Raw genomic sequence first — 14,095 nt, forward strand, 5'->3', positions numbered from 1 at the left:
AGAGAACAATCATGGGAGAAAGAAGGGCTATTTATGCACAGGGAGACAGCTCGGGGGGCAGGAGTGCATGGAGGGATAAACACAGGGAAGAGGTAACTATGGGGAGGAAGTGGGAGGGGAGCTGGTGCATTGTGGTAAATTGTGGTCAATGTCATGAGACAAAGTGTATGTGAACTGCTGTATGGAAAGTGAATTTACTCTGTAAATTTTCACCCAAATCACAATTTAAAAAAAAATGAATACACATTTTATTTTATGACATTAGTTGCAATATCCTCAATGTAACAGCATCTTCCCACGCCTCCCTGGGTTCCTCGTTTCCAATTACCCATCATTCCTGCCCCCCCCCCCGGAACTTTGGTTTTGGACAAATTCTGCCCTTTTGGTTTTATACGGTTGATCATTCTGAGGAGCACATTCCTCACAGGTGTTATTGTTCATTTTATAGGATTGTCTATTGATGAGATCATCTTTAAACCTTAAACAAAAAATATCCCCTAAGGTCTTCTTATAAACCAAACAACAGTTTAATTTAACTAGTAAAAAAAATGCCTGCCTGGAGCTCTTTTAATATCTATCCTTATGGGATCAAATTCACAAGAACAATTTGAAAGATTAGCTAGGACACTTAGGGGCCAGTCAATTTATCTTAATAGAGGGGAACAACTCTGAAAGGATTATTTTATGTTGTTGCCTTTGAGTCATTTTTTCAGCCTAATGATTCAGCCACCAAGCAATTCTTTTGTTACATGATCACTCTTACTTTACTGCTGACATGGCAAGATGATATATTTCTGACTAAATTTTGCATTGCTGTAAAAGAAGAAAAAGGAGGGGTGCTCTTAGGGTCTTTGGAGCTGCTTCAGGCTGTCCCTCAGTGTTCTGTGGACACACACAGACCAAGGCTGCTTCTCTGGGAATTTGTCTGCAAATTACAGTTTTGTTCACAAAACTCTGGTCCCCAGTGCCTTTTGTTTCTTTCGTAAGTAACCAGTTGCCATGGAGTCAGTTTCAACTATGGAGATCCCAAGTGTGTCAGAGTAGAAGTATGCTACATGGGGCTATTTCATTTTTTAAGTTATGGTAAAATATGTATATAACAAACATTGCCAATGCAACCATTTCTACATGTGTAATTCAGTGGTTGATTATGTTCTTCATGCTGGGCAACCATTACCATTATCCTTTTCCAAATTATTCCACATTTACAGAAACTCACAACAAACACAACACACTGCCATGGAGTCGGATCCAACTCCTAGTGACCTCTCCTTAGGTTTCCGATGTGGTATCACTACAAAAGTAGATTGCCCAGCCTTCCTTCCAAAGAGTGGCTGGTGGGTTTGAACCGCCAGCCTGCTGGTTAGCAGTCAAATGCCTTAGGCACTAGGCTATCAGAGCTCTGTACAGAAACTCAGTGCCTCCTAAACAATGAATGCACCCTCCCCCACCCCTCCCATCTCTGTAACCACTAACAAGCTTTGGTCTCTATGCATTGGCCTATTTCATATAGGTTGGATCATCAAATATGAGTGCCTTTGTGTCCAGTTTCACTCAGCACAATGTTTTCAGAGTACGTCCGTGTGGCAACATGTATCCGACTTCATGTCTTTTTATGGCTGAGTAACATCCATAGGAGTTTCAATGGCTGAGTTTTTTTGGAAGCAGATCATTAGGCCTTTTTTCCAGGGCATCTCTGGGTGGACATGAAGCTCCAACCTTTTGGTTAGCAGCTGAGTGCATTACTATTTGCACCACCCAGGGGTTCCTGGTTCTAGAGGTTCGTTATTTATCCTATTTTATGAAGACTTCAATAGACTGAAGCCCAGCCCTTTGACTTGTCATTTCCTCTCCTTAGTTTCTGGGTCAGAACAGTTGTGTTGGTAACAAGACGTGTTGGATAAGTAGGGACTGAGGTTTGTAGACTTTCAGTGTACAGAACCAGGGCATTCTCCTAGGGCCCTCCATATTCTCTCGGCTCAGAGCTTGGCTGTGGCCCTTGATTCGCCTAGGCCCAGGAGCCCTCCTGGGACATAAAGTTAAGCTAAGCACAGTGGTGATTCAGCATTTGGGGTGGGGTAGGGGTGGGGAATTAGAGTAAGACAGTTAGGAAAGGAGAAGATAAGGGAAGTCAGCTTCTGGAATAACCAAAAGAGCCTGTGAGAGGACATTTACTGAGGCAAGAATTAGTTTGGCAGGAGGCCTGAGCTCAGCATCTGGGCTAAGAGCTGAGAAGGGACAAAGGTTGGAGAAAGTGGTTAAATCCATTGTACCCAGTCTCCCCCCTACCTCAGTCTGTGTGTCAGGGAAAGAGCAGACCCTATGATGATACTGGACAGATTCATCTCCATAAGCTGTGGGATACCCTCCCTGAAGAAACCAAAAACTAGGGAGAGAATATCTGTATAAGCTGGTGAGAGATGGGCAGAGGAGGAGGCAGTGAGAATTTTCATGGGACAGGAACTGAGAGGACACAGAAACCCAGAGAAGCTGGGGGTGTCAGTGACAGTAAGAGTGCTGGGGATGCTAGAGCATAGTTTCTTTTATGGATTGGCTTGTGTTATGGATTGACTTGTGTCCTCAGAACTGTGTGACAACTTGGCTGGGCCAAGATTCTCAGTATTAATTAGGCTCCATTTTGTGATCTGATATAATTATCCCATGTGTTGTAAATCCTGACTTCTATGGTGTTAATGAGGAGGATTAGAAGCAGTTATATTAATGAGGCAGGATGCAATCTATAAGATCAGCTTCTATTTTAAATCCTCTCTCTCACTCTCTCTCTTTTTAAAATTACGATTTGGGTGAAAGTTTACAGAGCAAATTCACTTTCCATATAGCAGCTCACACATACTTTGTCTTGTGACATTGACTGTAATTTCCCACAATGCAACAGCTCCCCTTCCGCTTCCTCTCCATAGTTACCTCTTCCCTGTGTCCTTCCCTCCATACACACTCCTGCCTCCTGAGCTGCCTCCCTGTGCATACACAGCCCTTCTGTTCTCCCATGATTATTCTCTCCAAACAGTGTATCTACCTAATGTAAATGTTCAGCTCATATGCCTATCTTTTGTTTGGCTGGAAGCCATAGGAGTGGGTTCAATTCCAGACCTGAAGGGCAGCTAGGGGCCATAGTCTGACTGGGTTCCAACAGGCTCTGTCAGACCAGCAAAACTGGCCCCCCCCCCTTTTTAAATGATTTTGAGGTTTGTTCCACATTTTTCTACCACTCTACCCAGGATTTCCTACATAGATCCCCCTCCGAGTAAGTCAGTCTCTTTTGAGACATAAAAGGGATCAAAGAAGTGAGCACAAATTAGAGGGACTTCAATACCACCAAGAAAGAAGAGCCAGTAGCAGAGCACGTCCTTTGGACCCAGGGTCCCTGAGCTGAGGAACTCCTAGACCCTGGGTAAGATTGACAAGGACCATCTCCCAGAACTAACAGAGAGAAGAAGGTTTCCCCTAGAGCTAGCTCCTTGAATTTGGAATTCTAGCCTCCTATGTGACAGAATAAATTTCTATTTGTTAAAGCCATTCACTTGTGGTATTTCCATTACAGCAGTGCTAGGTAACTAACACAGTTGTGTCCCCAAAAAGATATATTCACATCCTAATCCCTGGTGTCTCAGAATATGACCTTATTTGCAGAAAGCATCTTTGCAGATATGATTAAGTTAACTTGAGGTCATACTTAGTAGAGTAGGCTCTAATACAATAGGACCAGTGTCCTTTATAAGAAAAGACAGATACAGAAGGAAGACAGCAATGTAAAGACAGGGGCAGAGATTAGAGTTATGCTGCCACAAGCATAACTCCTGGAACTAGCAGAAGTTGGAAGAAACAAGACAGGATCTTCCTCTAGAGCCTTTAGAGAAATACCTGAATTCAGGTTTACCCTAAATACCCTGAATTGAGACTTGTAGCCTCCAGAATGGACAGTCAGAAGAATGAACAAATCTGTCTTGAAAGAAATATATCCAGAATTCTCCCTAGAAGAGAGGGTGGTGAGACGTCATCTCATATACTTTGCTCATGTTGTCAGGAGGGACTTGTCCCTGGAGGAAGGGCATCATGCTTGGTAAAGTAGAGGATCAGCAAAAATAAGAAGCCCCTCGATGAGACAGATTGACACAATGCAAGAATGAGCTCAATCCAGCCAAACAAAGTACAGGCATGTGAGTTAAACATTTACCTCAAGTAGACACATGCCCTGGAAAGAACAATCATGGAAGAAGGAAGGGCTGCTTATGCACAGGGAGACAGCTCAGGGGGCAGGAAAGTATGGAAGGATGGAAACTGGGAAGAGGTAACTATGGGGAGGAAGTGGGAGGGGAGCTGTTGCATTGTGGTAAACTGTGGTCAATGACATGAGACAAAGTATATGTGAACTGCTGTATGAAAAGTGAATTTGCTCTGTAAATCTTCACCCAAATCACAATAAAATTAAAAAAAAAAAAAAAGAAAAAGCTCAAATATAGCAATGATTGTGAAGATGAAGCCAGATGGGCAGTGTTTCGTTCTGTTGTACATAGGCAGCCAACTCAACAGCACCTAACAAAGAGGGAATTGCTGCCTCACAACTGATCCCAGTAGGGAAGTGACATTCCAGGAAGCAAAGAAGGCTATTACAGCCTTCCCCACACCTTCAAGGCCCAGCTCACCCAACCCCCTCCCACTTAGGCCCATGCTGCTGCTGCTGCTCCCAGGTTCTAGTCCTCCAGAGACGGGTTAACACAGTGGCTGCGCTGCGAGGATGAAGCATAACCAGGCAGTGTTTCATTCTGTTGTACACAGGGTCGCTATGAGTTGTTACCAACTTAGCGGCATCTAACAACAATAGCCTCCAGAATGGTATAAGAATAAATTTCCATTGTTTTAAGCACCTAGTTTGTGATACTTTATTATATCAGCCCCAGGAAGCTAATACAGTCCCCCAACCCCACACCTTTGGGGAAGCCTAGAGATTCACAAGAGGCAAAGAATATTGAGGTAGGGCCACTGACCCAGGAGACTGTCCTGTGGTGACATCTGAATTCACATGGATGCACCCAGAGATTCTTGGGGTGATTATGGGAGAGGAGCCATGGGGAAAGACTGCACTTGAAGGAGCTGAAACACAGTTTATATTCCATTCATACACTATCAGTGCAAGGACCCTTTTTTAGGGGGAGAAACAAATTAAACTCTTTAGTTTCTGGTTCAGAGTTGATGCCCAATGAGTATTTTTTGAATGAATAACCCTCCTGTGGTAGTTCGGTTTGTGTGTCAACATGGCTGGGCCTGGTTGAGTGGCTGGGCTGCTGGTGGTAGTTACTCCCCATGATGAGACTGGCAATCAACTCCATGGTGGGATCTACCACAAGCAGCTGAGTAGCTGCCTTTGGGATATGGTCTGCTTCCTGTATATAAGGAGAAGCTTTGAGGATGGTCTCTAGCCTATGGCACGCTTGGACCCTGCATGTAGCTGTGTTGTTGCTCAGCAGCCTGCTATGCTCTGCCAACCTTGGGACTTACAGTGGACTTAAGTTAATGGCCTGCCGTGTGGTTTGGTAACATCGGGATTGTGCATTTTTACTTGTCAACCTTGGGGCTTCTCAGCCTCAGCAGCCAGCAGCTGTCTGAGTGAAGAAATGCCTCTGGCCCCAGTGGGCCGGGAGCAGGAGGCAGAGCTGGACCCCAAGGTTGAGGGGCTTTCACCCAGCCCCTAGAGCTTGGCACTTTGAACTTGGACTTAAAGCCTCCAAATTGTAAGAATAAACTCCTATTTGTTAAGGCCATCCCATTTGTGGTATATTCTTGTCAGAGCGGTACTAGGTAACCAGAACACCACCCCCCAAAAAAGAAAAACAACCCAAACCCATTGCCATCAAGTTGATTCCAACTCCTAGAGACCCTATAGCATGATAGGGTTTCCAAGGCTGTAAATCTTTACAGAAGCAGACTGCCTCATCTTTCTCCCACAGAGCAGCTGGTGGGTTCAAACTGCCAACCTTTTGGTTAGCATCCAAGTGCTTAACCACTGTGCCACCAGGGCTCCTCATTGAAAGAATAATGACCTTTGATTCATTAATAACATGTAAGTTTGGAATTACCATTTGTGCTCTTTGTATTGGATATGATCTCATTATCTAGGGATCCTGGCCCTGTTCATTACCATCAAGTCTGTACAAGAGTTCACATTAGGCCCAGCCCTCCACTTTCCTAGGTTCCTGGGCTCTGTGCCCTGACCTCTTCTCGCAGAGGTTGAGTCAGGGAGGGGAGAAGAAAGTGGGCCTCAACAAACATCTTGTGATGAGAGAGGGAGACAGAGATGAGACAGTTTCCTCCCTAACCTCCAGCCCCACTCTGCAGTTCTACGTTCTCACGCTTAAGAAGACCTCTTCCTCAGGGGAGTCTTCCTAGATTTCTGCTTCCACTACCACTACCAGTTGCTGTCCATTTGATTCTGACCCATGGCACCCTCATATGCATCAGAGTAGAACTGTATGCCATAGGGTTTTCAGTGAGTGGACTCAAACCGCCAACCTTTCAGTTAACAGCCAAGTACTTCTACCATTTGCACCACCCCTGCATCCTGTAAATCAGCCAAATTCCCTCCTCTCGTGGCAGAGGTGAATTAAAATATTTTTAATTTGTATGTGTCATGTAAATTCTCCATTAATTGTTCCCATCTATCTTTACTTCAAATGGCCAAGTGCCTGGATGATCATACCCTTGAAAGGCTCCCAGTCTGCCTTTTTCTTCTCCAAGCTGTTCATTCTGAGGAGGAAGACAGAGAGAGCCTCCAGTCTGCAGCAGGAGGCAGGGCCACGTACAAATACTCCAAAACTTGAGGAAGGAATATTGAGGTTGGATCATGAGTTCTATAGGTCCAAGTGTGGTCAGTGATCAATGTCCCTTCTCTGGGATCGGGCTCCAGCAGGCGGGGTGGAGCTCCCTGCCTGTCGTCTCTCCATCACTGCAGCGGAAGTCCAGTCCTTGAGAGTTGAGATTTCTCAGACAGGAGGCAGCGGCGGACAGAGAAGAAGACGGTCTGCCTGTGAGGCTATTGGAAGCAAGGGGAGCCCTGAGCCCCGCGCGCGAGGCGTCTCCGCCACGTCCGCCCGGGTCGCACTCAGGGCGCGGTACCGGCTGCAGGTCAGGAGCAAGTCAAACAGCAACAGTTTGAAGAGCAGCAGCCGCAGCGCCCCCAGTCGCAGGACCTGGCCCGGCATCCCTGCAGGAGAAAGAGGGGGTTTCGGGAGTCTTGTGGCTGGACTTTAGCATCCCCTCCCCAGGGGAATGTTCACCAGAGAAGAGGGGCTTTGTCCTTTGCTCTTGTTATTTCCCCACTTTGTCCCTCTCCTCCAGGGAATGTCTTTCTTGGTGCAGAGTAACATCTCTTACAGGGAATATTAACAAATACCTTCCCAGCCTTCCTTTTGTTTGATTTCCTAACAACCAGAGGGATATAAACCAAGTAAGTATTAGCATCTGATACACAGGAGAGTAACCAACAAGCTCCAAATTCTCTATTTGATCAGGAAACAGCAGGACCGGAGCCCAGACTTCATGGCTCCTGGTCCAGAGTTCTTTCCACTGCCCGTTTGGCCTTTACACAAAGTTCTAACCCTGAGACCACCCATCTGGGTTGCCCAAGGAGCGCTCCAGGATCCTCTCCTTGGCTCTCACTTGCACTTTGCAACTGGTGTCCAGGGATTGGGCTGGGGCCAGAAGAGGCATCCCTCTTTTACCCATGAGCCCAGGCTAGTCAGTGCTCCACCCAACAACTCACCACCCGGCCAGGACAAGACCTATGATGTCAGAGTCAGACACTCCACCCTCCAGGACCCAGGGTCCTGATTCTTAGCCCCTTAGCCTCATCTCCACTCTGATACTCACCCCTGAGAGGTTCCCAGAGGCAAGTCCTGGCTGAAGAAGCCTCTCCTGGTAGCAAAGGAGAAAGCAGTTAAGTCCTTTGGGATGGCCTGTGCACTTGGAGTGCCACATCCCCAATGCTATGCCCAGGCCCTGGCATAGAGCTGGTGCTCAGGCCATGCTGGATAAATGGATAAATGAACAGCAGCAAGGACCCTGAGCCTATTTGCTGCAGTTCCTCTGAAGGGCCCAGATCTCCCTCACTCCCCCTCATCCCTGTTCTGTGCCCCAGCAGGACTGAGGTGCCTCAGCACTTGCAGACAAGGAATCTATTTGCTCAGCCTTCTTTGGGCATTTATTCAACAAACATTCGCATTTGGAAGATGACAAAACTGAGGTAATCCAGAAAGAGAAAGTAGTTCATCTGATCAGTGATAATAAAGCTGACTTTGAACATGTTACTTCCCATGCCTCAGTTTTCCCATCTGTAATATGAGGGAAATAATCTGGTAATGTAGTGCCTAAGGCATTTGACTGCTAACCAGAAGGTTGGCGGTTCAAACCCCCCAGCCACTCCACAGAAGGAAGGTTGGGCAATCGGCTTGTGTAAAGATTTACCACCTTGGAAACCCAAAGGGGGTTGCTATGGGTTGAAATCGACTCTATGGCAGTGAGTTTGACTTCGATTTTAATATGACGTATCTCGTAAATGTAAAGTGTTAGAACAGTGCCTAAAGTACAGTGCACAAAGCAAACACTCAACAGCTGATGGCTATTTATTATTTGATTCTTATAGGGTACAATATACATGTTGTTGTTAGCTGCTGTCGAGTTGGCCCGTGACTCATGGTGACCCAGGCGCAACAGGATCAGACTGTTGTCATCCATGGGGTTTCCACTGGCTGATATTTGAAAGTAGTTTGCCAGGCCTTTCTTCCCAATCTTAGTTTGGAAGACTGCTGAAACCTGCTCAGCATCATAGCAACACACAGGCCTCCACTGACGGATGGGTGGTACCTGTGCAGGAGGAACATGGTGGAGAGCTGAACCCGGGTCTCCTTCATGGAAGGTGAGAGAACTCTACCACCGAACCACTACTGCCTTTGTCATATAGAGTGAGTGAGATATGTATAAATAGCTCAACCCTGGGAGAGAGGAGGCATTATTAGCTCTTGGAAATTTATGCAAGAGAACCAGGATTTAAACAAGATATCACAGTTGCAAATCCTAGGATTCATGGCCCTGGGGCCACCCTGCTGTGAGCCCAGGCATCATCTCACCTGAGGGTCTGCATTTGGATACCCTTTCTGCTTCCACGACCCAGAGCCTCCCAGCACATTCCTGCCCTCTTTCTCTCCCAGCACATCCTGGTTCATGGGTATGTGAAAGGGGACAGAGAGTTTCCATAGAGCCCCAGATTCCATCCTCACCTGACAGCTGTAGGGGCTGTGTGCTCCAGCTGCTGCCCTTAGCCCCAAGCCCTGTATGGCAGACCAAGGGCTCCCAGGCTGCCAGCTCGTCAGAAGGCAGGGAGAGCTGGGCCAAGCTGGTCCAGGTGCCGTCTGCCGCTGGGGAAGGGCCGTAGGTGAAAGCATCCAGTGCACTGCCATTGCCAACTGAGAACCAGATGGGACTGTCGAGGCCAGGGGGTGCAACATCGAGGACAAGGCAGACCACCAGGGTCTGCTGCTTCCCATCCACCGATAGTGTGATTGGTGGGGCCAGAGAGGGGAAGGGTGTGCAGCCTACACCTGCAAGAGAGTACACACCTGTAGGGGCTAGGTCAGTGTGTGTCCCCCACCCCAGGCCAGCATTTAATTATAGGCTAGGGTTTTCTGTCCTTCCATCTGTCCTTCCACCATCCATCTATCCTACCATTCACATATCCATCCATCCCTCCTTGCGTTTACCCATCTAACCATCCTTCCTCCCATCTATCTCTCCTTGCATCTATCCAGCCATTCTTTCTTCCATCATCCATTCTTTCTTCCATTCATTCTTTTTATCTTCCTATCTCTATGTCCATCCATCCATCCATTCATCTATCCAACCATCTGAGCACCTTTCTGTATGACAGGCACTGGAGATTGAGTAAGACATTATCTCTGCCTTCAGGGAACTCAGTCCCATGGGAAAGACAGATCCACAAACAAATAATGTAATACCATGTTGTGCCATCCTCAGAAGAGTGATTACCTCTGGGGAGAAAGGTAAGGAAATAGGATCTGGAATGAGATCAAAGGAAGCTTCAAAGGTACCCATAACATTTTGTTTTGAATATTTGGATATTTTTTCATATCAGTAAAATCTCAAAAGTTAAAATGTAGAAACAAATTCACACTATGATTAAGTGCAGCCAGGCTAAAGATATGCCCCAGAGTATGGGAAGGATGTCCAAGAATCTTGTGAGGAGGTGGGAGGGTTGCTCAGGAAAGATTTTCAGAGGTCAAATAACTGGCCAAGGAACACATGGCTGGTAAGTAGCCCAGGCAGGATTTGAACTCAGGTCTATGTGACTCCAAATTCCATGGTTATTCATGTTTTTTTGTTGTTGTTATGTATCGTTGAATCGGACCCGACTCATTGCAACACCTCCTTGGGTTTCCGAGACAGTATCACTACGGAAGTAGATTGCCCCATCTTCCTTCCAAGGAGTGGCTGGTAGCTTTGAACCACCAGCCTTCTGGTTAGCAGTCAAGTGCCTTAGGCACTAAGCTACCAGAGCTCCAACTGTAGACCACCCTAATTTGAAGGATGATTAAAATTTTGCCACATGACATAGTAGACCAAGCCTGAGACATGATCTCAAACAGAGATGACTTGACTCCTGACTCCTCCACTTAATTTACTGAGTCTCAATTGTCCCATCAATATAATGGGGATAATAACACCAGCCTAGTAAAACTGTTGTGAAAAGATCAGAAATGTAAGCTGCCCTGACACATAAGTATGAATGTTATTATTATAATTATTAATATTAACAAGGCATTGTAAAGAAAGGGAAATAGAGAAGGCTTGGAAGTGAGCTCCAGGCTCCTCTAACTCCTGAGACTTTTCAGTTACAAAGATAAAGACACTCCTCAAGTTGAGTTTAGCTCTCATCTCTCACAGGAAGCCTTCCAGGATTGCTCCTCCTTACCCTGGCTGCTTCCTTCTCAGAGCTCAAGCCTCCTGCCACAAGCTCTCACTGCTCCATGTGGGTGTGGTTTATCTCCCTTTGGAAGGAAAGGCTGTGACAGGCTGGGAACCAGCTTTAGATTTAGGAGACTTCCTGACCCAAAGGTCCAAGACCTTCCTCTACCATAGTTAGAATTCTCCCCTTCAAACATTAGCCCTTTGGCTTCAGTTTTAATTTTTGGAGGTTAGGATAAATGTCCCTGGGAAGTTACCAAGAGCTCAGTGAGATAAGAGGGCGCTGGGAGTGAACATGAGACACCCTGAGCCCTGTTGGAACAGGCCACCTTGAGGGCAGAAGGGCAGGCAGGAAGGGCAGGACAGGACCTCACAAGATTGCCCATGTGGCATCACTCCATATGGCACAACAAGGTACTGGTGACCCTAATCCCAACCCCTTGGACCCCCATCCACCTCGCTCTTATTTCTCTATCTCTCTAAGAGCTGACTGCCTTTTTTTTTTTTTTACCAACACTGTGGACTCTGGGGAGCAGGACTTGGGAACCCCAGAGTAAGGTAGTTGGGGGTGGAGTACAATGGGGAAACAGATAATGGGCTTCTGGTGAGAACCCCCCAGAAGCCCCAAATGGCTCTTACCTTGCCTTCTTGCATCCCACCCATACCCAAGGAGGCTTAGAATGAAGGGGTGGGCTTGGGTAGAATAGTGGGGCACAGAAAGTGATCCAGGGAAGGAGCTTACCTGTGGGCAGGGCTGGATACCCCAGGGCCAAGAGAAGCACAAGCCAAGGCTCAGTCATGGCCTACCCAGGGGAGGTAGGACCCAGCTGCAGACCCAAGGTGTGGGCTGGGAAAGAGGTGCCCGCAAGACTGCTTTCCAGGCCACAGCCCCAGCTGCACCTCAGCTGCTCCACCACCAAGCCTTTTTACCTGGGGTGAGGGGCCCCTCCCATCCTCACCCTAACCCTCAAACCCAATCCTCTCTCATGAGCCAGGCACTCAGGGTGTCACTCCCACACTAGGAGCCAGATGCTCACATTTCCTCCATTCTGAAGAACAGAGTCTGCAAAGCTTTTTCCCCTTCCCTGGACATTCCAGAAGCCAACTACCATCTACTGGACACAGAGCAGCTGGCAGGGTGTCGGGAGCTTTCATTAGATCCTCCCAACCACTGTGAGTTCCATCTCACTGTGAGGCAGCTGCGCCTTGGAGAGGTTGAGTGACCTGCCCAAGGCCACACAGCTTGAAGGTGTCAGAGCCAGGACTTGAATAGTTTCCTGATGGCTGGCTCTATTATAGCCAAAAAGGATGTCAAGTAAAGTTATTTCCATATTATTACTTCTTTTTTAAATAAAGATTTTACAAATGTGATTTTCAGTGATTCCATTGGAGTTCAGCTGTAGTTCTCATTTTGACACTGAAATTGCCTCTAGGCATGTATTGTTGTTGTTATGTGCCGTTGAGTCAGACCTGACTCATAGCGACCCTTCCTTGGGTTTCTGAGGCGGTATCACTATGAAAGTAGATTGCCTAACCTTCCTTCCGAGGAGGGGTTGGTGGGTTTGAACTGCCAGCCTTCTGGTTAGCAGCCAAGTGCCTTAGGCACTAGGCTACCAGAACTCCTTCTTCTAGGCATCTACCTTAATAAAATAATTATTAAAAGACAAAGATTTATGTACAAAGGTGTTCTTTGAAGTATTATTTTTCAAAAGCAAGAAATTGGAAGCAATATAAATGCTTAACACTTTTTGTTAGGTGCCTGTTGAGTTGTCTCCGACTCACAGTGACCCCATGCACAGCAGAACGGAACACTGCCCAGTCCCCCGCCAGCTCCATGACCCCTGCTATACTTGAGCCCATTGCTGCAGCCACTGTGTCAGTCCATCTCACTGAGGGCCTTCCCCTCTTTCATCAACAGTCCACCTTACCAAGCATGATATTCTTCTCCAGGGAATGGTCCCTTCTGATAACATGACCAAAGTAGGTGAGATGAAGTCTGGCCATTCTTGCTTCCAAGGAGCATTCCAGCTGCACTTCCTCCAGGACAGATTTCATTAGTTCTTTAACAGTCCACGACACTTTCAGCATTCTTCGCCAGCACCACAACTCAAAAGCATCAACTCTTCTTTGATCTTCCTTATTCATTGTGCAGCTCTTACATGCATATAAGGCAATTGAAAATACCATGCATTGTGTCAGGTGCACCTTAGTTCTCAAGGAGACATCTTTGTTCTTCGGCACTTGAAAGAGGTCCTTTGCAGCCGACTTGTCCAGTGCTATACATCATCTGATGTCCTGAGTGCTGCTTCCATTGGCTTTGATTGTAGAACCAAGCAATATGAAGTCTTTGACGACTTCAGTCTTTCTCCATTTATTGGGATGCTGCTTATAGGTCCAGTTGTGAAGATTTTTGTTTTCTTTATATTGAGATGTAATCCATACTGCAGACTGTAGTCTTCAATCTTCATCAGTAAATGCTTCAAGTCATCTTCACTTTCAGCAAACAAAGTTGTGTCATCAGCATATCGCAGGTTGTTAATGATTCTTCCTCCAATCCTGATGCCATGTCTCTTCACATAGTCCAGCGTCTCGGATTATTTGTTCAGCATACAGATTGAATAAGCATGGTGAAAGGATATAACTCTGACACATTCCTTTCTTGATTTTAAACCATGCAATGACCCCATGTGCTGTTTGAACCACAGCCTTCTGGTCTACGTACAAGTTCCTCATGAGTATAATTAAGTGTTGTGGAATTCCCACTCTTCTCAATATTACCTATAATTTGTTATGATCTACATAATCAAATGCTTTTGCATAGTCAATAAAACACAAGTAAACATCTTTCTGATATTATTTGCTTTGAGCCAAGATCCATCTGACATCAGCAATGATATCCCTTGATCCATGTTCTCTTCTGAATCCAGCTTGCATTTCTGGACATTTTCTGTCAATATACTGCTGCAACCATTTTTGAATTATCTTCAGTAAGATTTTACTTGCATGTGATATTAATGATATTGTTCGATAATTTCCACATTCTGTGTGATAACCTTTCTTTGTAATGGGTACAAATATGGATTTCTTCCAGTCATTTGGCCAG

The 14,095-nt window shown here is 46.2% G+C and overlaps 1 protein-coding gene across 1 annotated transcript; it reads right to left on the minus strand.

The window, feature by feature from the left end:
- Positions 1–6,998: 6,998 nt before the first annotated feature.
- Positions 6,999–11,792, minus strand: PTCRA (pre T cell antigen receptor alpha). Its single transcript, XM_007936314.1, has 5 exons — positions 11,735–11,792; positions 10,026–10,085; positions 9,291–9,611; positions 7,885–7,929; positions 6,999–7,219 (listed from the first exon to the last, which is right to left on the minus strand). The coding sequence occupies exons 1-5, from the start codon at positions 11,790–11,792 to the stop codon at positions 6,999–7,001; spliced, it is 705 nt and encodes a 234-aa protein (XP_007934505.1).
- Between the last annotated feature and the right edge of the window lie 2,303 nt (positions 11,793–14,095).

The sequence above is a fragment of the Orycteropus afer genome, unplaced genomic scaffold (genome assembly GCF_000298275.1).
Source record: "Orycteropus afer afer isolate SDZICR_OR568_19922 unplaced genomic scaffold, OryAfe1.0 scaffold00034, whole genome shotgun sequence".
In the NCBI taxonomy this organism is placed as follows: Eukaryota; Metazoa; Chordata; class Mammalia; order Tubulidentata; family Orycteropodidae; genus Orycteropus; species Orycteropus afer.